At 50.6% G+C, this 25,336-nt stretch overlaps 1 protein-coding gene across 1 annotated transcript in view; it reads right to left on the bottom strand.

Moving 5' to 3' along the window:
* Nucleotides 1-9,477: 9,477 nt before the first annotated feature.
* Tmem63a (transmembrane protein 63A) overlaps nt 9,478-25,336 on the bottom strand; it is a 33,846-nt gene continuing 17,987 nt past the window's right edge. The window contains 15 exon segments of the mRNA XM_032915227.1: nt 9,478-10,399; nt 11,560-11,622; nt 11,917-12,032; nt 12,581-12,748; nt 14,611-14,716; nt 15,951-16,113; nt 18,735-18,797; nt 19,203-19,289; nt 19,402-19,508; nt 22,568-22,721; nt 23,218-23,302; nt 23,305-23,354; nt 24,470-24,603; nt 24,793-24,916; nt 25,116-25,196. Of these exon segments, the coding sequence (XP_032771118.1) occupies nt 10,232-10,399; nt 11,560-11,622; nt 11,917-12,032; nt 12,581-12,748; nt 14,611-14,716; nt 15,951-16,113; nt 18,735-18,797; nt 19,203-19,289; nt 19,402-19,508; nt 22,568-22,721; nt 23,218-23,302; nt 23,305-23,354; nt 24,470-24,603; nt 24,793-24,916; nt 25,116-25,196 (1,669 nt within the window). The 3' untranslated portion in view covers nt 9,478-10,231.

The following is a 25,336-nucleotide window of genomic DNA, read 5'->3' as shown; positions in this document are numbered from 1 at the left end:
TCCCCTCTCTGTGCTGCTCTCTCTTAAGTCACCTCTCTTTCTTCTCTGTTCTTATCAGAGTTGGGCATATCCTATTCTGCCGAGTCTTTCTCTGATTCGTCACTTTGTCTGCCACTCAATTAGTCATCACTTTCAAATATGGATGCTTCCTTCTATGATGCAGTAAATATAATTTGGGGGTAGAAACCCCATCTTAAATTACTTAGTTCCCAAATAAAAGACATAAAATTTTATATGTATAATAAGCCTTAAAAAGCATTAGAGCTGAGCAGATATCAACCCTCTGTGCGATTTTATCTACTTCTTTGTCAATGATCCAAAGATACCATTTGTCATATTCTGCCTGGGCTGCTCCTTCTCCATCTGGCCAGCCTCATGATCATATGCTCATGATCTATCTACTACATGGAGCCACTGCCCTCCTCCTCCTCTTCTTCTTCCTCCTCCTCCTCCTCCTCTCTCCCTGGTTTCTCCTCAGATCCCAACCCTGGAAACCAAAGCCTGGCCTATCTCTCTACTTCCCAGCTACAAGCTACAGGCATCTTTATTCAACCAATAGTTTTAAATTAAGGAGCAAGGTTTGTACAACAAAAGCTTGGCATACTCGAACATTTCTCTTGAGGTGACTTAGACCTTGGGATGAAGAATTTAGCATTATAATACATAGCAAAAGACCAACCCTCAACACTTGTACAAACTAACTTTACCGTCATTGTTTGGGATCAAAAGTGTGGACTAAGGACTTGTCTGTATCCCAGCCAGCAGGATTAAAGGTGTATGCTAAGGCTGAGCCACTGTGGAGCAGTGGGCTGTGAAAGGTACCAGGTATCAGGATTCCTGGTTGAGATAGGTCAAATCCCTGAGGACCCTAAGGGATGGCAGGAGCATTCCCGGTCTCCCAGGAGATCAGGCCCCTCTCACTTAGCTACAGCACCCCCCCAGCCCCCTGTAGAGAAGTTGGAGACAGATTAGTCGCATAGGGCAACACCCCAAACCCCTCCTCCACAGATGAGGACATGACCACAGGTCATGTAGGCTCTAGACAGATCAATCACGTAGACGCAGGACCACGCCCCCAAATATGTAGATGATGTATTCCCAAGCTCTCAGGCCAAACCAATAGGAAGTACCTGCTGTCATACCCTGACCCATCCCAAAACTGTATTTAAGAATCCTATTCAGAAGGATTAAAGGTGTGCAGGAATTACTCCATCGTCTGAGAGCTTCTGTCCTAAGAGCTGTAACGCTGCTGCTTGGGAAAGAGATCTGCTCTCCTGAAATCGCCGCCAGAAGCTCCTGCTGGCTCAGCCCTGCCAAACAACCGAAGCGAGCAGTTCCCCTCCTTCCCCTCCCTGCCCGAGTTCTCTTCCCTTTGCCTGAACCCTGCACACCTAGCTGAACCAGAGATCTCCGTGGAGAGCTTCCTGCATGCAGGCCAACAAGCCACACCTCAACTAGAACCAGGTTTTTCCAGTAAACACTACCTTAGGGCTCACAGTTGATCAAATATCCTGCAACAGCCTAGTGTGGTTAAGATTGTAGGTTATAGGGCTGGAGAGATGGCTCAGCGGTTAAGAACACCGACTGCTCTTCCAGAGGTCCTGAGTTCAAGTCCCAGCAACCACGTGGTGGTTCACAACCATCTATAATGGGATCTGATGCCCTCTTCTGGTGTGTCTGAGGACAGCTACAGTGTAGTTATATATAATAAACGAATAAGTCTTTTTTTTAAAAAAAGATTGTAGATTATAGTCCCAGCCAGAGCAACTGAAAACACAAAAAGACCATGGCAGGGTGTGTTTGTTTGTTTTAATGGTCCTTGCCAATGGTGATCAGTAAGGATAGTGGCCTCAGACTGAGATCCCATACACAGTTATTGCACTGACTCCTTGCAGAAGCATTTCTTTGAGGCCATGGTGGCTGTGTGAAGGCCTAGGGTCAGTGTTTTGTGACAGCTACTGTCAAGCAGTCACACAGAAGGATCTTCCTCATGGATTGTGGGATGTTTGTGTTTTCTGATACAGCTGAGACAAGAAGCATGGCTTTCATTCTGTCATTGTTGAAAAACATATCACAGGACAAACATGAATAAAGTCGGGGGTCAGGTATTAAAGTCAGGGGTCCATGGGGCAGAAGCAGCTGGAGCCTCTGGCCTGCCAGGCACCAAGTCTTGGCCAAGTCACTCCTTTTGCTACTTCCTTCATCTTGTAATGGAAAATCACCCAACCCAAGAGAAATTCAACCAGCACTCAGAGGCAAAAGGAGGGACTTCATTAATTCTTTTTTTTTTTTTTTTTGAAGATTTGTTATATATAAGTACACTGCAGCTGTCTTCAGACACACCAGAAGAGGGCACCAGATCTCACTACAGATGGTTGTGAGCCACCATGTGCTTGCTGGGATTTGAACTCAGGACCTCTGGAAGAGGTCAGTGCTCTAAACCACTGGGCCATCTCTCCAGCCCAGTTGTGATGCAATCTTACACATGCTTCCATTTGTAGACAGTCTTTAAGTCCCATGTCGTGTGTCATTGTCCATACATACCCCCATGAAAGTTACATTTTTAAGCAATTAAGCAAGAGATGCAGAAGGAGAAAATGAAGACCTTTGGTTATCTCTAAGGGCATTTTTTTTTTTTTTGAGCAACTGAATGTCACAGAGGCTGAAGAGCACGGTTGTCTATGCCTTAAACTAGAATTGAGCAGCTCTGAGGCCATTCCTTCAAGGCAATTTGTCAAATGTTTGCTCCGCTCTAACGAGAGGAGAGGCTCCTGGTGAGCCCAGCTTCAACAAACCTAACTTCCTACTAAATCAGAAGGACAACGATTTCTCATTGTTCTAGAAACTGATCAGGAAGAGCAGGTGGAGCGTCGCCTCACTCACAGTTACGTCCCAGTGACACTGAGGCAGAGCCCTTCAGCTTAATTTATTTCTATACAATCCAGTGCTTCCTAAGCAAGTCTATTCGTGAACCCCCTTTGTCATATTGAAGTAATGTTCAGCTCATTATCTCTCCCTGCCCATTCGATCTCCCAGAAGTCTCCTGGCTCCCGAGCTGGGTCTTGTCATCTTCTGGATTGTCTCCCAGGATACGGAGGAGACCTTACCACTTGAAAAGGGTTGGCAAAGCCCAGGGTGGAAGCCCTCAGCCACAGAAATGGGAGCTTCCAACCTTTCAAGGTGGAAACATCAGGTGAGGGCATCAAGGATCGACACCCTTTGCCGGCAAGAACAAAAGTGAATGGTCGCACTGAGCTGTTCACGAGCTGAATTAACATGCGAGGCTGGGTTGCTGGACTGCTATCCCATCTCACTCCCAGCGCCTTGGACCCTGTCTCCTAGACAGTCCATTCTTTTCTCACTGGGACCAGGTGACTCACTCAGCTGTCAGCAAATGTCGGCACACCATGGTTCACCAGCCAAAGGTAGCCTGCGACCTTCTCTTACACTGTGGCCACTATCAGGAATGGCTTTTATATCTAGAAATCCCGGTGGACAAAAGCCACAAGAGCACAGAGCTTGAATCCTGTTCCTAAGCCTAGTGTAGGCTTTTGCTCTGACCCAGTCCCAGGGCTGGTGCCTTCTTTCCGTGTTCGGTGACATAGAAAGCACCAATCTCAGAGCTGTGGGGACAAAGAGAGAATGAAACCGGACAGGATTGCCTAGGGACAGGAACGCTGTTCTGGCCCAACTCTCAGCTCAGCACCCACAACAGCTGGATATAGTGAGCTTTGAAGAAATGGATGGTGGATGAACAAGGCCTAACGATGTGTACAAAAGCCTGTGTCAGCCCAGAGGAAGCATCTGCCTTGTCTAGCGGGGAAATGACAGAGAATGTGAACCCCGGCCCTGAAGAACTAGGGAGCAAGCATCTACTGGGTGGGAGAAGGAACTGAAGCATAGGGAAGGGCCTTTTAAATGCAAGTGGAGTTTGGACTTGTTCAGAGGCTTGAGCAGATCACAGGGTCACCGATCAAAGACGGGTCACAAAATCATTCCCCGGGGAGGTCACCTGGACAAGTCCTCGCCCTGAGTCTGTTTGCCCAGAGCACACTCAGCAGGATCCATGAGTGATGGAACCCCACTAGGGCCCTGGCAAGGACACGGTACGCTCCCTACACTGATGCCTGCAGCACCATAGTGGTGTGGGAAGTGTGGATGTCCAAGCAGTGACAGCCAGGTAGTTATGGGTCCAGAAAGAAGACGCATACCCCAGGCGGAAGCGGTAGATGTGGTAAATGAGAAGGTAGACTCAGGCGGGAGGTAAGGGGGTGGACATGGCACAGCTCCAGTCCACATGATTCATATTTGGTTTAGTCTTGGGGATCGTCTTCCTTCCAAGGAAGCTTCGTCACCTAAGTCGTCCTATTTTCCATTCCATGGGAATATTTCTGCCATGCCTCCTTAGCCCTCAAAACTCTAGGATCTCCTTGCCTCTTCTCCATTAGCAAAAGCAGGGCAGAGGCAAATCAATGTCCTTTAAAGCACGCTTCAGAGAATGAAAAGGTCATTGGCCAAAAAGCTGAGGTAAGCAGCAAACTCTTCCAGTGACTGACTTGTCTCAGCCAATGGCTGCTGATACGTCAGCTAAGTTATGACCTGGAGCTAAGCTGATGGCCAGATAGGGAGAGCAGCCTGTGTATTGTGGTCTGGGGACCAGGAGCAGGGGCAGGGACAGACACCAGTGGGAAGAGAGGAGAGCCAGGGAAGCTGAAATTGGGGTTACAGGGAGGACACAGGACAAGGTTTCTGGCCCAGATGTTAATGTCTGAAAATGGAGGATGGAGGGAAGGAGCCTGTAGGCATAAGTGTGAGGACCCCTGAACCTTGTGTGTTTAAGCATGCATGTTCGCATGCTAGAGTGTTCATAGACATGTGTGTGTCTGTGTGCAAACACTCCTAAGAGCCAACACAGGTATGAATGGTGCAGGCTCCTGGACCATGTGTATGCATACGTGTACACAGGCAAGTGTGCACAACTATGAGTGTGTATGTGTATCAGCAATCACAGGTGTGTAAGTGTACATACATGCTCTTGACCACTGCATATGTGTGTGTGTATACACATTGTGCATGTGTGCATGTGCATGGGTATAAATGTGCAGGCCACTGAACGCTGTGACTAAGTAGGTGTGCGTACACGCATCAGTGTGTACATACATGCATACTGGCCTGAACGTCAAATGGTCTGTCCCAGCATAGACACTAAGATCATCTTTGGCATGGCTGTGTTGAGGGACAAAGTTTGCAGAGCATTCAGGTAAAGATGCTCACTCAGAGTCCGGACCCACGGATGCAGAGCTCAGAGGAGGGGTCTTTCAGAGCCAAGTTTGATCTAATAGGGAAAATTCGAAGGATAGGGAAGCTGGGAAGCTTTGTTGAATACAACGCAGGGAGAGAGGAAAAAGAAAAGGACAGAGAGACAGACAGGAAGACAGGAGACACACACACACACACACACACACACACACACACACACACACACACACACACACACACACACAAACAGTAGAGGGTGCCCTTCTATGGGCCCGAGCAGCAGGGACAGTTTCTGAATACAGGACTGAGAAGAGCTGCAGAGGAGGTTGGGAGCAGGTGACAGGGATGTGGAGAGTAGCCAGGGTGGGAGTAGGAGGACCCTAGTGCCATCAGGGTCCTGTAGACTGTGTGAAGGAAGTGACTGAAGTTCTTCCTCTCCAGCAGAAAGACCTGAAAATAAAGACAGATGCTGACACTGCTATCTGCTGGGTTAAGATGTCCTCAAAGAGGGCAGCAAGAAATGGGGGCCAATCGTGGATCCCAGCCTGTTAGAAAGAACCAGTTTGGGAAACTCAGAGGAAGCAGTGTTTTGGATGGACAGGAAACTACATGACAACTGTGGACCACTGAAGTTCTAGACAACAGATCAGGGGACAGCACAGGAGCCATGGCAATCCTCCCCAGGAGGCAGCCTGAGACAAGAGCAGGGGCTCTGCACAGGGCAGAAAGCTCTGGGGCATCTCAGTGGTTATAACCCTGCCAAAGGCCACATCCTTCCGGGACAACTGGGATTCATCAGCCCCTTGATGAGCTCCCAGCTCCTGAGAATGTGGGCTTCTCAGGACCCCCCAGCACAAGACTTGGTCCCCGAGACAGTACGGTTTGGGCTTTAAGGCTGCCTGCCCCCCTGTAGCCCTGTGGTGTTTGCCAAGCTAGCCTTCTCTCTGCAACCTCCCCACCACCACCACCACCACCACCACCACCACCACGTTTGCACTCCTTTCGAGACTCGGTCAAGGTCATATATGAGAGATGTCTTTCCTAACTGTCCCCAACCTGGCTAAACCTGTCCCTGAGTCTTGCCTTTCCCCATCTCTACCAAGGAATGGTGAACTTAAAAAGGAGAATTTATCCTGCTCATGGTTTCAGAGCTCTTAGCTGGAATATCTGGCTGGTTTGGGTCTGCAGTGAGGCAGAACATCAAGGCAGGTATGTGGAGCCTCAAGCAGATGGACAGAGAGCAGGACAGAGCCCCAAGAACAGGCCCGCAGCACCCTGTTTCAGTCAGGCCTCCCCCCTGATTTCTAACACCTCCCAAATGCTATCATATTACAAGGCCATCTGTGGATTTGCCTAATAATGAGGTCCGAGCCCTCACGTCCAATCACTTCCCCAAAGCCTCTCCTCAAATTCTGCTCCAGTCGGTTTCTAAGCCTTTGTCCTCGTCAAGTTGATTGACATGTGGCCAAAGTAAGGGACCTACCTTCTCTGTGCTTTGATGCCCCACCCCGTGTCTTCCAAGTATCATTCATTCTGTTGTACCAGAGGACAAACTGGGACCCAGACACGGCAAATCACTGTCAAGAGTTCCAGGGCTCTTTATTACTATGGCCAAATGTAGCCTCTGGGTGCCTTGACTTTTAGCATGTTGCCACTAGACAGGAGACCAGCGTCTTCCTCTGCCAGTTTCAAGTCCCTTGAGATCCTAAGAGTGGGAAATTCATTGCACTGAGAAACCTGGAATCTTGAACTGGGGTAGAAGACCGGTCACAGGAAAGTAGTGTTAGCAGAGACCTGGAGAGCCCAGGAGGACGGTGGGGGCAGTTTGGTGTGCACCTCTGGGCTCAAAGCACCTGGGTGCAGAGTGCCACCTGGTGGTGAAATAGAGGTGATGTTACTTCCCATGGAGACAGGTTACTGAGATGAACTCATGAAGGAAAGCTGGTGTGTTCAGGAACTGTTGCCTGCCGTGGTCAGGACTTTTATTAGCTGTCTGCCTGGATCCAGAGGACCTTGGCCTAAGCGGCCCGTGGAAGAATACGGCACTGGTCATCTGAGGGAAGCAGAATAGGCAGGAGCCTGGGCACTGAGCCTGGGCATCCTGTGTGCTTTCCCTGAGGTTCTCCCTGTTGGCTAGCATCATGATCGACCGGATGACAGCAACCATCATCTCCTCCCAGAGCTTCTGCAAGGAGAACATGGGTCAGGGTGTCTGTCATACTCCATAGGCATGAGAGGAAAGCCTGGCTGAGCAGGGCGGGGACCTCTGGGGCTGGAGCTGGTAACCTCTTGGTCTTTAATCCAAAGAAGGCACGGTGGCATGGTAAGAAAGACAGGACGTCCTCAGGAGGATCCTGACCGACTGGGACAGAGGCTTTGGGATTTGCAAGGACTGTATGGAGACCCTCAAGTGACAGACAGGAAACAGACTAGCAACATGGATATTTAGAGGCTAGCATGACCTGTTACATGGTCTTCCCAGGCACTGGGCCCTTAGTAAGTAGAACCCAGGCCTTATGAAATGGCTCACTAATTCCTGAGTCTGCCCTTGTCAGTATAGTTCCACATGGCCTGCCTTGGCCCTGAGACTCTAGTGACACTTTAGAGACATGGAAGCAGGACCTCAGTGCTAAGCCACAGACACACACACACACACACACACACACACACACACACACACACACACACACTGCCCAGAATGAAGGCCTCTGTGTGCACCACTATCCTGCCTTTCCTTGAGAAATACTGCATGTCCCAGAAAAAAAAATGGGTGTACATCAAGAACCCCAAATGCATCTCCTATTCCTGTAAGGAATGTGGGGGTCACTTTGCTGCCTCTGAAGAGCCCAAGCTTCCCGCCCAGGACATCCGCAAGTTTGTATCAGTGGCAGGGAGCCAGTGATGCCCGCAGGGCTCACCTGCAGCCTCAGCAGCCCTGCCTCCTCCCCAGTCTTCCTGAAGTAAGATGCTGCACGCACAATTCTGAGTGAACTTAAGTCTCTGTGCCCTGCAGGCTCTGGGAGCCTAGGTCCGCTCCTCTACCTCTTACCATCCCCAAGTTATGTCTCAGACTTTAAAACACGAGGCCACTTTAAGAAATAGGTGCCTCCAGGTACCCCAGCTCCAGACAGATGTAGCCATGCCTCCCCACAGAGGGACTAGCCTGGAGGAAAGAAAACTAACCATTGCTTTGTCCCCAAAGCTCTCCTTCCACCCTGCAGGTGTGGCAAGCACCCCCAAGCTGCCAAGACCCAAGGCAACTTTGAGGATTTTACTCTTATCCAGTGCCTTCCTGCTCACCTAACCCTTAAGCTAGATCTCCCCACTTGCCCCACGCCCACGAAGGATCTCTGGCTTGCTCCCTTCTTTCAGACCGTCCTGTGCATCATAAAACTAATAAACAAGCCACACTCGCTCTCCTCCCAGAGGTCAGCTCACACTTCTGCCCGGTGCTTTGGTGCCCACTGGGCCCTCTGAATCAATCCGGACTGGCAAACAGTCACTGGCCAGGGCCACCCTGTGCCAAGCAGCCCCCAGAGTAGTGATGGTACCATCCCGACACCCACAAAGTTCAGGAGAAAAGGCAGTGCGGCTGGCTGGCTGGCTCGAGTAGCCAAGGGCCACCAGACCTGTGAAAGGAGGAATGGGAGACCCTGCCTTGTCCATTGTCGTAAGGGGGCTGGAATGGAGAAGGCCCAAATGGTTGGCTTGTGGTCTGCCACAGCCCTGGCCTGGCCCACACCTTTACCCAACGGATGCTAAGTCCCACTCATCCCCATATGTGTCTTGCATTCTCCTTCTCATCCATGTGGACCTGGGCCTCAGCCTGACCGCTAGGGCCCAATCTCAGATCCCACTATAGAAGAAGAATGAGTGGGGCTGGAGAGGTGGCTCAGTGGTTAAGAACACTCACTGACTGCTCTTCCAAAGGTCCTGAGTTCAATTCCCAGCAACCACATGGTGGCTCACAGCCATCTACAATGGGATTTGGCACCCTCTTCTGGTGTGTCTGAAGACAGTGACAGTGTACTCATATACATAAATAAATAATTCTTTAAAAAAAAAAAAAAGACAGAAAAAGCTGCCCAACTCAGAAGAAACTAAGGGACAACACCCTCTTCTCTCTGACCTCTCCTAATTCCAGGGTGCCCTTGACACTGCCCCTCCTATCTTGGACAGAGCGGACTTATCAGGTAGAGGCTGGATGAAGGCTGCGTGGACATGGAAAACCGTACATTAACCTGGGAGAGGCACGAGCGGTGGGGTCTCACGGCCAGCCCAGTGGGTGCTTTATTAGTGTCCCTGTCTGCTGACCCCATCACAGAATCTCAGGCAACATGATACAAAAACCCAGAAGCACAGCAGGAGCAGAGGCGGCTACAAAGCCCGTGGGCCGTAGCCTGCTGCCCTGCTGCCCTCAACAAGAACAAGATATTCCTGGACCCTACAGCAAATCCACGGATCCCGGAGTCACGTGGGCGCCATCTCAGACCCAACCGCTGCAGGGCTTGCAGAAGGCTAAGCTCCAGGACTCAGAGGGACCAAGTCTTCCCTGGACGCACCTCTCCATCAACCAGTAGTCTCCAGATACGATCACTCTAAGGGCAAAATTCCAACACATGACCTTGGCTGCAAACCACTAGGGACGTCATGTCCACTGCATATCATCCCTAGCAGTGGATGTGGGAACAAAAGTGCATTTCCTCAGATGACCACAGGAGGGAGCTGCAAATGTTCCCCACACTGGGAACAGAAAAGAAACCTACAGATGGCGCTTAGGGACTGCAGTCACACGGTATACCCTCAGTCAAGGACCTAAGTCCCAAGACCTGCTGGTTCCCACTTCTCACAAGGCAGGAGCCTTAAACAGCAAAAACCTCAAGAACCTGACTGGGGCACTAGCCCCTAGTGTCCCTCAGTATTCCTAGGTGCTCCCAGCCTGCCAGACCGGCTTGCTCCAGTTTGCCCATTCTTAGGATTCCTGGTAGGCACCAGCCACAGTGTCACTAGGATCTTGAGCCACGAGCTGTCCAGGCAGAGTCCCACTGATGTTACGGATGGCACCGTAGGTCTGCTGCTGCTGTGGGGACAGTGCTGTCCTCTCTGAGGTCAGACCGTTCAGAATCCGAGGCACATAGGGCTGTTGGCAAAGGCAAGAGTTAAATCTTGGATGGTGGCAAGTCTGACATCCCACATCCTGGTCATGCCCACTGCCCCTCTTTCTCCCAACAGGACACAGACCAAGAAACAGCATTCGCATGGGGCACCTGGACCCAAAATATGTCAACCGTACACTTCTCAGAGGCCAGAGCCAAATGGGAAGCCATCTACAACCCAGTTCTCACGATCGTATGAATGAAGAAAGGAAGATCAGCTTCCTCCAGCTCTCAGAGGAAACACTCCTTCCTGGTACTGTACTCTGGGTGACTGTCTGTTTATTTGGGAACTGTCTGTTTGTCCGTAGGAATGTGTGTCTGTTAGCTCCCAGGCCCAAGCTGGAATGAAGGATCTGAAACCTCCACATGACCTGTTCTCCTGGCTGGCAGGGCCAGTGCCATGGCTGCCTCTGGGTAACTACGCTCCTGAATACCTACTTATCGGGGGTTTAAGTCCTTTTTTTTTTTTTTCAAGACATAGCCCTGGCTGTCCCGAAACTCCATTCTTAGACCAGGCTGGCCTTGAACTCAGAGATCCACCTGCCTCTACCTCCCAGGTACTGGCATTAAAGGCGTACCCCAGCACTCCCGGGCTTTGAGGAGTCCTTTCCCTAAGGAGGTAGCTGCTGGAAGTCCTGAGGCTGAGGAGACCAGCATCCTACCCTCACCTCTGTTAGGAGGAGCAGAGGTTAACACTCTACCATCCGGGGCTCACGGGCCACACTCTTCCCTGAGGGAGCACCCTGGAGGATAGAGTCAGGGAACACCAGGAAGAAGAGGGGGACTTTCCAGCCTGGCACCCCCTTCTGGAATAGGCGCCCCATGCATTTGCTGTCTGCCCCATGGCTGTCAGAGAACCTCCTGATACAGCTGGAGACCCAACTCTCCAGGCAGCGGGACAGAGAGACAAGTGGACTGGGCACATCTCAGTCATCAAGGTGGCTTCCAGTGAACAGATATGGCATCCCGACTGACTAGGGACTTCTCTTAACTGACATTAATTCAAAACGACACTGACAACTGGCCTGGGGTTTCTTTTTAGCTAGAACTGTTCCAGCATGTTCCCAGTGGCTTCTCTGGGTGGGACCGGGCAACCAGCATGGCAAACAGTAGCCACCACGGGGCAGAAACACAGAAAGCTTACTGTGAATGGCGGGGGCGCGGGGGCCTCAGCTTCATTTCTTTTGTCACCAACTGGTTCCTCCGTCTGTGGACAACAGCAGAAACACAATGACAAACAGAGCCAATCTCTCTGAACTAAGGTCCCTCCAAACAAACCCAGAAGAACAATAGGACCAGCGGGCACCAGGCTCCCAGTGCAGCTCAAGTGAGACCAGGAACAGGAGCCCGGAATAGGGGCGGGAGGGAGGGAAGCCACAACACACCCCACTCCCAAAGAAACGCTGGAGAAGACTGGTACTGCATTCACATGGGGAGGGGGGAAGAAGAGAGAGCCGCTCTCGCTGCTGTCCACCCTGAGGCGTGGTAGACAGCCCAGTACCTTGTAGTTCCATGGGCTGAGGTGCTTGAAGCATCCAAAGCAGGTGTAGAGCAGGCAGGCCAGGATGGTAAGCAGAACCACCAGGAAAGTGAACAGAGTAGCAGGGGCCGTCAGACCTGGGAACACAGGGGCCTTCCTGTCATGTTTGTCCTGTTGAGGAAGGGGTCAGGCCGGGTGCACAAACTATGGGTGACTTCTCCCCAGTCCCCATCCCTGCCCCTCAGTCCAACAGTCAAAATGGTAGCCTCGCTGCTAAAAGCACACAACACAGGGTATATGACCCACATGATGGCTAGACCCATCCCTGACTGGGTTTTACACACTGGGACCCCAAGTAGCCATTGACAGTGAGCCTGCTAGGACAGTTACCACCAACCTCCAGAGCCTAGGGCTCGCTAGACAGGATGGGGGCTCCCGGGGCTGACTGCAGAGTACCATATCCTCTGGCTAGTCCCCCCCAGAACTGACAGCAGCTTCTTCTCCATGGGGATTCCTGGGGCTCTGTCACACCTGACCAAGCTCAGTAGCTGGGTTGTCAATGCCACATCAACCAGCCCTCCCCCAGGAGCGCCATGTTCTACCACACTGAGGCTAGTGATCTTACTGGCTGGGGGGGGGGGTACCATGAGGCCTGGCACTGGGCATAGAACGGAATGCCCCTCACCCAGACGGAGGAAGGAGAAAAAGAAAAGCCAGAAGAGGCAGAGGATGGGAGCAGCCAAGGCCTGGTTCACGGCAGCAAAGTGGATCCTCTTCTCCAGCTTGGCCGGGAGGTAAGCAAAGTACAGGTTATGCCGGTCCACCATGTGCTTCAGCAGGATGTAGATGAGGCCTGCAAAAGAGAGGCTGTGAGCTGGAGACCTTGCAGGGCCGCAATCCCAGCACCAGGGAGGCAGAGGTAGGTGGATCTCTGAGTTTGAGGACAGCATAGTCTACACAGTGAGTTCCAGGACAGCCAGAGCTACAGAGACCCTGCCTCAAAAAATCAATTACTTACCTAATAAATTAACAGTTTTGATTTCACTATCTATTTTTGTGAGTGTTTATGAGTTTGTGCATGTGACCACGGAGATAAGGGAGGTGTCAGTTTTCTGAAACTGGGGTTTCAGAGAGGGCCTGGTGGGGATGCTGGGTATTGAACTCGGGTCCTGAGCAAGAACAGTGTGTGCTTTGTCTTAACCACTGAGCCACTTCTCTAGCCTCTAATTAATTAAAAAATTAAATTACATTAAAAAGAGCCAGTCAGGGCTAGAGAGATGGCTCAGTGGTTAAGTGCACACCGACTGCTCTTCCAGAGGTCCTGAGTCCAATTCCCAGCAGCCACATGGTGGCTCCCAACCATCTGTAATGGGATGGTCTGATAGCTCTCTTCTGGTGTGTCTGAGGACAGCTACAATGTACTCATATACTAAAATATATAAATCTGTTTTGCTTTGTTTTGTTTTTTTAAAAAGAGCCAGTCATTGTAGCACACATAGCTACAACCCCAATGTTTGGAAGGGGAAGGTAGAAGGTCCCAAGTTTGAAGTTGACCTGTGTTACAACATAGCAAGACTTAGTCTTTGTAAACTCTATATGGTTTAGATGATGATGATGATGATGATGACGACGACGATGACGACAACATCATGAGTTGCCTGCCGCAAGCATGAGGACCTGAGATCAGATGCAGTGCCCGTGTAAGCACTGGGTGTAGGAGCACTTCTGTGCCTACAGCACTGGGAGGAGGGAATAGACAGGCAGAGCCCCAGAGCTAGCCAGTCTAGCCAGTCAGAGATCTCTGGGTTTATCAAGAGACCATTTCAAAAAATATAGTGGACAAGATAACACACACCTTTAATACCAGAACTTGGGAGGCAGAGGCTCAGGCCAGAAGATCTTCGGGAGTTTGAGCCAACCTCAATCTAGTGTACATATATACATAGTGAGTTCCGGGCCAACCAAGGCTATAAAGTGAGACCCTGTCTCAAAAAAGAAAAGAGAGGGGAGGGGAAGGGAAGAGGAGGGAAGGCAGGGGAGGAGAGGGGAGGAAAGGGAAAAAGAGGGGAAGCCAGCGGAGGGGAGGGAAAGGGAAGAGGAGGAGAAGACAGGGGAAAGGAAAGGGAAGAGTTGGGAAGGGGAGGGAAAGGAAGAAAAGAAAAGAGAGGGGGGGGGGGAAGGGAAAAGGATGGGAAGGCAGGGGAAGGGAGGGAAAGGAAGAGGAGGGAAAGGCAGGGGAGAGGAGGGAAAGGCAGGGGAGAAGAGGGAAGGGAAAGGGGAGAGGAAGGAAGGGAAGGGAAAGGAAGAAAAGGGAGGAGAGACAAGAGAAGGGAAGAAGAGGGAAAGGAAAGAAGGAAAAGAGAGGGGAGGGAGGGGAGGAGAGGGGAGGAAAAGAAGGGAAATATCTGTCTCTGGTCTATACGCTGAGTACACGGGCACCCATGCTCACCCATGCACACAGGCACACATGTACACTCACAATCCAAACAAGATACCATGATGTGCCAACACAGAGACTCATAGCAGACATGTTGGGAGAGGCCACCGTAGAGGTCAGCAGCAGCAACGATTTGGAAAGGAAAGGAAATTTTATATTTCAGTAACTAGAGAGGGCACTTTGCTGGGAATCCGTGTGACCTGGTGATAAGCTATCTCCGGCAGGTGTGACAGGGTCAGCTGTCCATGAGTCCTGAGACGGACACCAGGGCCACTTACCAAAGGGCACGATGATGGGGCAGGTGATGCTGTAAGCCATGATGACGGTGAAGACGCACAGCATCCATGCATACATGGCTCCAAACTCGTATTCAAAGGCCTGGTTCTAGGGAGAGAAAGGGTTAAGGAGCTCACAAGCTGCTTCTGTCCCCAGACTTCCTTCTATGCTCTCAGAGCATGGTGGGTGGGGGGTGCCCAATGGGTCAGGGAGGACTAGGTAGTCAGGAATGCTAACACTTGGCTTTCTCTTCTCCAACCAGCTCCAGATTCTCTCAGTCCACACCCAGATCTTCCAGGGCATGGTGGTGTGTGCTCTCACGGGGTTCCCCTTCTCTAATTGTACCACCCACCAGGGCTATGAGCTCCTGGGGCAGACACAGCGGGAGGATACACCATAGAGAGATTCCACACAGACTGGGCATCCTCCCTGCCATCAGCTAAGCCCTCGTTCAGGTAACCTGGGCCAGCTCAGTTTGTACCTCTGTAAAACAAGATCAGGGACGTCCATCACAAAATTCAGAGGACTGCTGGCCTCCTGCTCCCCCTAACAGAACTCACCAAGGCACAAGTGACCCCACACCACACAACTCAGAGTTCTGGAATGAGTGGCAGAGCCTGAAAGAGCTTGGACATCGGAGGGGCTCCTAAGGTCCAAACAGAGGTCCCCAGGAAAGAGGTCTAGGGGCTGTATATTATCTCTCTCTTACTCCGCAGGGGCTTAAAGCGTTGGATGCATAGGTTTTAGCTATGAATTTTCTGTGTGGTGATCGACCTTGATTCTCAACTTGTCTGGAGTCACAATCACCTCAGAGACAGTTCTCTGTGAGTTTCTAGAGAGGCTTAACTGAGAGAGAAGACTGCCATCCCTACAATGTATGCGGCACCATTCTGTGGGCTAAAGTCCCTAGCTGAATGAAAGGAGGAAGAGACAAAGGGCTGAGCAGCAGCATTCTCTCCCTGCTTCCGAATCGGACCCAGTGAACCAGTGATCCACCACACTGCAGGTAGAAATGCTCGGACCCCCAACACCTCCCCATCATGATGAGCTCTTCCCTCAAACCGAAAGCCAAAGCAAATCGCTCCTTCCTTCTGTACCGGCAACGAGAGGAGTAAAACACTGTGTGGCCAGACGCATTAGACCACAAAAACCCCAAGCTCTTTTCTCTGGCCCATGAGTCAGAAAGGAAGCTAGAGAAAGACCTGCCACGATCCAAAGAGGTTCCAGGCAGAGGCGACCCTGAGCCCAGGTTTGAAAAGCTCCTGTCACTGTGCCTAGGATTTATCCCAGAGAACTGAGAGACCCACAGACAGGGAGCACTGGGCAGGACCCAAGGTGGTACCTGCTTAACATTCCTGCGGTCAGCGGCCGTCTTGGCCATGATCATGCGGAAGGTATAGAGGATGAGGCCGGGCAGCCGCAGCAGCTCCATGCCGCTGCCGATGAAGGCTGAGGCGATGACGTAGTTCACAAAGAAGGCACCCTGGTCCGGCAGGAAGACACACCTAGGACGTGATACAGGTCTGTTAGTTGGGGGGCTCAGAGCTTCCTTCTAGCTAGAAAAATAATGGGGGACCTCTGGGAGGGCTCTCCCCAAACCCCTCATTCAGCACACATTGTGGTGACCATCTGTGTGTCAGCTACTGTACTGAAAGCCAAGCATAAAATCAAGCCGTGACATGGGTAATCCCAGCACTGAGATGGCGGAGGCAGGAGGATCATGATTCTAGGCCCTTCTAGGCTACACAGCGGGATCTTTTCTCAAAATTAAAATAAAACAAAATACAAAAAAAAAAAAAAACAGGCCTCAGACTCTGCTCTCTTTGCACTTGCACAGTCTCTGGGGACACAATCAAATATAGGTATCTACAGGGTGGCAGGCAGTGCTCCGGGCGGGGGCTGTCCAGCTGGAGGGCAATGTCAATGAGCTTGGAAGACCCATCAAAAGGCCACTGAGCGGGGTTTGGGGATTTAGCTCAGTGGTAGAGCGCTTGCCTAGCAAGCGCAAGGCCCTGGGTTCAGTCCCCAGCACCAGGGGGAAAAAAAAGGCCACTGAGCATGCAGAGCACCTGGACACCAAGAGACCATGGATAATGACATCGGTGAAGAGCTGTGGGCCTGGCAGTGCCAAGTAACAGTAGGAGGGCAGGGCAGGTGGGTCTGGAAAGCAGTGGGCGAGGGGAGGCAGAACGGGAGGCTGAAAGACGCGGCAGACACTGCTGTAGGGCTGTGCTGGAGGAGGGTGGTGCTGGGAGAGGTAAGGAGGCAGGGTCTGATTCTCTGTCTTTCTTGGAGATGGAACTGGGGAAGTCTGTGGATAAGACCGGAGGGGGAGGAGAGAGAGGGAAAAGATAGGGTACGCTCCGAGGCTTTTGGGGGTGCCAACATGGGAGAATTATGAGGAGAACTGGGGCAGAGCAGATCTGGGTAAGGCAGGTAAAGTCCACAGTGCCCAGCAGGGGCTCACCTGAAGCTGAGGCAGGAGACAGAAGACTCCAAAGTGGTAGTGTGGATACTCAGATTTTTTTTCTTTAACTTCTTGGTGTTGGGGATGAAGCCCAGCCCAGCATACCCCTCGCCCTGTACGTATTTTAATACAGTAACCAAATAGCAATGAAGCCATGAGACCAGAGGAGGAGGGGCTAGGATAGAGCCCTCCTTAGCCAACAACTAGCATTGCAGGATGTCACAAGGAGTTGCAAAGGAGATGCTGTGGGTAGGGAAGGCAAGAGCAGGGTTTGATCTGAATGGAAACATTGTGTCTGGGAAGAGCCTCAGCCAGTGTGTCAGGTGTGGCTGAGAAGTCAGAGAATAGGAACCGCCAGCTGGCTATTGGATGTGGGAGTCGAGCTGGCTACTGGATGTGGGAGTCAGAAGCCACATCTACCCAGGAAGGAGTGAGGTGGGTAGGTGTGTGTGTGTCTGTAGCTACTTGCTCCTGCCCAGTCAGCTGCCGAGTCAGCTGCCAAGTCAGCAAGAAACAATTGCTCCATCTTTACAGGCTCACCTCCCCCGTAATTATTCCCAAACCTTTGGGGCTGTTGAAAGCCCTCAAGTATAGTGGCATAGGATGAGAAACTCGTTGGATAACCTTGGGTGATAACCAATATTTCCGCACCCCACTATCTGTGAAATGGAGACAGGAATAACATCTACCTCACAGGCTCTCTCTCTCTCTCTCTCTCTCTCTCTCTCTCTCTCTCTCTCTCTCTCTCTCCTCCTCCTCCTCTCCTCCTCCTCCTCCTCCTGTCCTCCCCTCTCTCTGTTTCTGTCTGTCTCTGTGTCTCTCTCTTTCTCTGTCTCTCTCTCTCTCTTTCTGTCTCTCTGTCTCTCTGTCTCTGTGTGTGTGTGTGTGTGTGTGTGTGTGTGTGTGTGTGTGTGTATGCTAGATATCTTTGTCTATGGCTTTCCACCTTATTTTTTGAGACTCTGTCTCTCTCCCACTGAACTAGAGCTTGTCAATGAGCTCCTGCAATCCTCCTGTCTCTGTCCCCTGGTGCCTAGAAAACACGGCAAGCACTTTACACACAGGTTACAAACAGATCCATCTCCTCACCCACCCGCATAGCTTCTGGTGAGGGTTAATTAAGTAAAGGACTCATAAACATTTCGCATAGAGCCATTTTAAATAATATTACTATTAGGGAGTTAGCTGTATCATAGGCTTCGAGAACAAACAGGGACGCACACCAGCCTTAAACTGGGCTCCATTCTCCTGACAAAAACCACCCACACGCTACACCGACATTACGTTTAATAATTATCCTTCTGTGGCTGGGGCATCACTAAAACCCAGAAGTACCTTCCCCAGAGGCTCTGTGATCTGTAAGTAAGCCTCAAACAAGGAGAGTAGAGGCCGCTAATTGAGTCCTGGGCTAAAAGACAACCACATTTCTGCAAGGAGACACGAAGTAGGTCAGCTCCCACAACAGGTTCCAGGAATGTGGGAGGGGCTGCTGTCAGTGCACGGCCTGTTATTTCCAGGGAAGTGCCAGTTCTGAAGCTGGGGTGGGGGGACGAGGGGGGGAGCAGCACACTGCAGCCCTACCCAGAGCTACAGCCTCCCTCACCCCACCCACTGCCACCCTCCCCCCACACTCTGGATGGAGGCTGAGCCAGTCCTTACTCTAGTCTGATGGAGGTATCGGAGGAAGTTTTGTCAAAGAGCCACCGGAAGAAGAAATCCAAGCTGAAAAGCAAATTAATTCCATAAGTTTCTTACTCATTCGTTCGTTTGCTTGTTTGTTTTTCAATACTAGAGTTGAAACCCAAGGTGTTGCTCAACACCAATCAAGAGTTCAACCCTCCAGTTTTCTTCCTCACACTCTCGTGAGGAAAGCGTGAGACATTTTCGATTTCTTCCACTCTAAAAGCAGCCCCAATCTTGAGACATTTGTCCCCTGAGGTCACACATACTTTAACTGGCACTTCCTTGAACAAGATAAACACAACAAGGATTAGCTCCTCCCTACCAGGGAAGTTGGCAGTAAGTTTTGTTCACAAGCTTTTTGCCTTTCAGGGCTATTAGATTTCCAGACTAACAGCAAGGACAGGTCCTGAGTCTGACTGGGGCTAGGCAGGAGGTGGAAGGTACCTGGTGAGACCGAGGGAGGGCAGAATCAGCACCATGAAGATCAAGAATATGTAGACCTTCGACACCATGATCCGGTTTTCCCCTGACCTGCATGGGGAGGAGGGGGGAACCACTGGTGAGTTTGTAAGCTGTCAAAGTAAGATTCCCGCAATGTGGCCGCTGCCCTTGCGGAGGGGTGAGAGGCCCAGGCCATGCTCACCTCGTCCAGTGAGACTCCAGCAGCGTGGAGTAGTACACAATAGTTGGGAGCAGTGCGGAGAAGGACCACAGCAGGAGTGTGGGGAAGAACTGGCTGATGACGGGGTTCTGGAAGACAAGGACCAACATAGAGAGTCAAGATGGTGCAGTGGCTGGAGTCGCTGGTGTCCTAGGGGCTCACTGCCATCCTCCAGAGCCAAAGCTGTGTTGGGTAAAGGGTGGAAAGTCCTCCAACGTGGGCGAGTGAACATACATTACACTCTACGGCTACACAGCCATTCACAGCAAAGAAAGGAGTTACAGGCTGATGCGGGAGGCTTCTCCAACGCCAGTGCAAAGCTGGCAGCTGCTAGTTGGAGGCCAGGCTCCTCTCCACGTGGCCCCCCAGTCAACTCTAAGCTGTCTGATCCCAATCCTGTTCATACTAGTTACAAACGTTACAGAATTTATTTTCACTGATTGAAGGGACATAAAAACAGAAAGAAATTGGCTTTAAAAAACCAATCTGGGCTATCTAGGGGTATGGGTCCATAAAGAGTGCTTGTTGAGGATGTGTGGGTCCCTGGATTCCATCACCAGCACCTCAAAAATAATTATATAAAAACTTTAAAAGATAAAGTTAAACATTTTGAAAAGAAATCTCTAAAAGAATTTTTTTCTGAAAAGAAAAATTTCTGAAAATATGTTGTTGAATTACATAAGAGTAAACCAGGTTCTGGAGAGGTGGTTCAGTGGTTAAGAGCACTGGCTGCTCTTCCAGAGGACATGAGTTCAATTCCCAGCACCCACATGGTGGCTCACAGCCATCTGTGGCTCTAGGTCTAGGGGATCCAACACCCTCTTCTGGCTTCCTCTGGCACCAGGCATGTATGGGATACACAGACATACCTGCAGACAAAATATACCTATATAAAATAGTAAAATATATATTTTTTAAAAGAGTGTATTGAGTATGAAAAACCAAGGAACATGAATTCTAGAAGGTTCTAGATTTTAAGTGCTTTTTGCAAATATGTTTAAGTGATTGCTTTACTTATTCATCTATTTGGGGTTCTCACAGGACAGAATGAAGTGTTTTGTGCCTGCTTTCTTGTTTTACTGTGGAGCAACAGGCACAGTTCAAACTCTTCCTTTACTTAAAGAAAGCCAAGATAGAATCAAAGTGATTATCAAGAAGGTAGCTTATGGGGCTGGAGAGATGGCTTAGTGGTTAAGAGCACCGACTGCTCTTCCAGAGGTCCTGAGTTCAATTCCCAGCAACCACATGGTGGCTCACAACCATCTGTAATGAGATCTGATGCCTTCTTCTGGCGTGTCTGAAAACAGCTACAAGTGTACTTACATAATAAATAAATATTAAAAAAAAAAAAAGAATGTAGCTTATGCAAGACAGACAAAGGGAACTCTAACCAGCAGATCCCTCTTCCAAAGAACAGGCCTTGTCCCCACATCAATTGGCAAAAGGATGAATTTGACCAGCTGTCAGTCTAAAGAAAACTAGGCTGTGTATACTCACGTGGTTTCTAATGTATTTTGAGTCAGATGAGAGCTCCTTCTAGGTATCACTCCAGCTCATCAATGAAAAACTAAGGCTGAGAATTCACCATCGATGGATGGAAAAGCCAGGACCACAGTGCCAGGGTCCCTCCCACACTCTGGATTACAGATGTGCAGTATGACATCTGAATATCTATCACGCCTGACCTTCTAACGCAGTGGTTCTCAACCTTCCTAATGCTGCCACCCTTTAATACAGTTCCTCAGGCTGTGATGGTCCCCAACCATAAAATTATTTTCAGGTTAGGGATTTGGCTCAGTGGTAGAGCGCTTGCTTAGCAAGCGCAAGGCCCTGGGTTTGGTCCCCAGCTCCAAAAAAAAAAAAAAAAAATTATTTTCATTGCTTCTTCATAACTGTAATTCTGCTGCCATTATGAATTGTGATGTAAATATCTGGTATGCAGGATATTTAATATGCTACATTTATGAAAAGGTTGTTTGACCCCCAAAGGAGTACTGACACACAGGTTGAGAACCTCTGATCTAAGCTGTTCCATCTCCCCAACCAACAAAGCTCTTTTCATGTGTCTTGTGCCTTACACCCCTTGTATGTCTGTCTGTCTGTCTGCCTCTGTCTCTGTGTGTGTGTGTGTGTGTGTGTGTGTGTGTGTGTGTATCATTGGAATCACTGCTTAAAAGGAATTCTACGTTGTATTGGGGATTTTGATTGGTTGGTTGGTGTGTGTGTGTGTGTGTGTGTGTGTGTGTGTGTGTGTGTGTGTGTGTGTCTGCCTTTGTGGGTATATGCACACACGTTCAGTCAGGCGTGGAGAGCAGAGTGACATGCAATTATAAACTCTCTGACGTGGTGCTGGACCAGAACCCATGTCCTCTATAAATGCAGTAGGTGCTCTTAACCACGAGACATCTCTCCGGACCTGGCTGGTCTGTTTTTGAAAGAGGGTCTCTCACTCTGGCTTTGAACTTCCATTAATCCTCCTGCCTCTCCCTCACAAGTGCTGGGATTGCAGGTGTGAGCCATCATGCCCCTGCATATTCCACTTTCATTATAACCTTACCAAAATGGCTATGTGACTTTTCATAAAGTTTTCACATTTTTTCCAGACTAAATACACTTTATTCAACTGAAACGCCCCTTCCTGATGAGCATTAGACTGGTCCCATTAAGTGAATATAATTGCACTACCATAAGGCACTACAATAAACGTCGCCAGGCCTGTTTCAGCTTAAAAGGGCAAAGACTGCTCCATTTGATAGGACTGCTTGCTGTGCAAGTATGAGTACCTGAGTTCAAATCCCCAGCACCCTTGTAGAAAGCCAGGTTTGAGCATGCCTGTGCCCACAGCACTGTGGGTAGTGGAGGCAGGAAGATCATGGGGTGGGGTGGGGTGGGGGTGGGGGGTTTCTAGGCACCAGCCTATTGCCAGGTCCAAGAGACTGTCTCAAAGCAATAGAGCAAGACAACCAGTGTCCTTCTCTAACTTACACACACACACAAACACACGACACACGCGCACGCACACACACACACACACACACACACACACACACACACACGACAAAGCTGAGTAATCCAGGCCCCCGTTTCAAACCCTCCATGCCCAGGCCTCACTGCTCCCCGCCGCCCCCTTCTGCAGGCTGGTCACCACGCTCAGTGCATGGATGGGTTTGGTGACGTTGAACTTGTCCATGGTAGACATAATAATGGAAGGTGTGGTCAGGAAAAACAGCACCACAAACAGGGAGAAGTTGATGCCCAGGCACTGGAGCCACCAGCGCACACCCTGGATGGAGAGGTTCTTCCTGCGGAGGGTGACACCAGCCGAGAGGCTTACTCTCTCAGACACAGACCTTCTACAACAACAGTGGTGTCTGTGGCTGAGGCACGGCCGGTCAACCGTAGGGAGGCCAGACTAGGGCTGTGGCTGAGGCCCCTCTGGACCCCAAGAGCAAAACTAAAATAACTAAACCAACGAAAATAGGAGAGTATCTGGCATACCGTAGATGTTTAAACATTTGTTTAAAAGCTGGGCACAGTGGTGGCCCATGCCTTTATTATCAGTACTCAGGAAGCAGAGGCAGGCGGATCACTGGGTTCAAGGACAGCCTGGTCTACATACTGAGAGCCTGTCTCAGAACAAACAAAAAAATAATAATAAAATAAAATAATAAATAAATAAATAATTTGTTTTTAAAAGTTAAAAAAAAAAAGGGCCAGGCCACATCTATGCCCCAGGTAAGCAGGCATCCCCCGCAGGAAGCGGGGTCTCTCTCCCACAGGTCCCCAGTCTGCACTTACCAGCAGATGTCCTCAGGATAGGAGGCAAAGGTGACCGACCACTTGGAGACGCAGAGCTCTCTGCTGTAGGAGGATGGCTGGGGTTCCCTTTACACCTGAGGCCCTGGCACTTGCAGGCGTTGAAGTCTTTCAGTATGCTGTCAAGAAACACAAGGCTGTTACTGAGTTCACTGTGAGCCACAGCGACTGCAGACAGAAAAGAGCGAGAACACAGACGCCACCCCGTTGTCGCTACCTTATTATAATTAGTGCGAGGAAAGACTGGCCTGTAATCCCAACCCTGGAGAGGCTGAGGCAGGAGGATCACGAGTAGACAAAGCCAGCCTCGGCCACAGAGTAAGGTTCAAGCCAATCTTAGCTACGTAAGACCCTGTCTCAAACGATCAGAAGGAAACGCCAGGCCTGCCACACTTCAGGGGGCGATTCGTCCTCACCATGACTCAATGGGCAAAAGGTTAGCATCCCAGATACCTGGCCCAGCTCACGTGTTGTTTGCACTGCCCTACTACAGCGTGCTCCAACGGGCCACCTCTATGCCTCCTCGTGACACCGGACCTTAAAGCTGACTCTGTTCCAGCCCAGTGGCTCCACCTTCCCAGCCCTCACTCTGTCCCCAGGTCAGGAATAGCATCAAGTCACATTACACACTGCCCGTTCTTGAAGTTCCCTCCTAGGACTCTGGCCCATCCCCACCATCTGAGGCTTCCGTCCACTTTGGCTGCCCATCAAGAAACCCACAGAATCTCCATTGCTACCCCATTGTCTCCTCTTCCTCCTGGTACAGTCTGAGGCAAGAGGTAACATCCCAGAGACCCACCCCAGAGCCACCATGCCCTAGGCACAGAAAGCACACAAGGCTTGGTTCCCCCTCTCTGTACCCTACACACACTCAATGCTCTAAGGTGAGATGACACAAGAGCCTAGGCCTGTGGGCATCATATAAGCTTGCAGCTCCAGGATCCTGTAGCTAGGGACACCCAGAGTGCTCCAGGGGTTCCCTGCGGTTGTCCACTTGTCAACAGAGGAGGGCCTTGGGTCCTGAGTGTCAATCCATCTGACAGAATGCTACACACAGAAGCAACAGGGTGGACTGGGGTGGCTGGTGACAGCACCTGGTAGGGGTCAGCAGGAGACATGCCCTATTGGTTGTCACTCAGACATAAACTGGGCTTCCCCCGAGAGGTGAGAGCAGTGTGCCCCTACACAAGAGACAAGAGTCAGCAGGTGGGATCAGGGGTTCAGCCATACTTACAAGGTAGCCATGGACTTCTCACGGAAGGTGACAAAGGCCATTCCTAGGGGCTGGTCCTGGACCCGGCACTCTTCCGCTGTAATTCTCTCGGTCAGGCTGTCGTTCATTCGAGTGTAGTAAGAAATAGCATCTTCCTGCCGGGAGACACAGCCCTTGGGTGGGTGACGTGACCATGACTGTGTGTGTGTATGTGTGTGTATGTATGCGCTCACGTGCGTGCGTGAGTGCGTGCATGCTAAACATATACTCTATCACTTGTTACCACCTTAGCCCCAGACCCAGGCTTGTCCCCTGATCCAGAGAGATAGGAGGCAATGCCTCACCCGCTCACAGCCCTGTACTTCACAGCAGCAGAACTGGCCACAAGGCTTGGGGTTGATGAGGGTCCGTCGGCCTGTCTTCACCTGCAGGTTTGTGTAATAGGTAAGGCTCTTCTCGGTCTTCTTCCTGTAAGGTTGGGGTGAGACACAAACTCAGATCCTCCATCCCGGCACCACACCACAGCCAGCCATCAGTCACCGGCAGGGTTGAGAGTTTAGCTTTGAGATCCAGAAAGAGGCAGGAGCATCCTCCCCGCCGCCCGCTGAAGGTAGGAAGTGGGCATCCCGGGGCATGGGATGGGAAAACTGCAGGCCACCTCGCTTACCTCTCTTTGCACAGGTTTATCAGCTTAGCCACGCTGTAGCACAGCTGGACGTCCACCACCTCACATGTGGGATACGCATCCCTGTGGCCAGCAAGACAGGGACAAAGAAAGCCATTGAAGGAGACCATCCCTGCAGGAATGACTGACCACCCCACTCACCCTTCCATGGGAGTCATGACGTTTCTGTCTGATAAGTGCCCCTAAGTTTCCAAATACAAAGA

The sequence above is a fragment of the Rattus rattus genome, chromosome 10, assembly GCF_011064425.1.
Source record: "Rattus rattus isolate New Zealand chromosome 10, Rrattus_CSIRO_v1, whole genome shotgun sequence".
NCBI classification, from domain to species: domain Eukaryota; kingdom Metazoa; phylum Chordata; class Mammalia; order Rodentia; family Muridae; genus Rattus; species Rattus rattus.
This window is presented reverse-complemented; position numbering and strand designations above follow the sequence as displayed.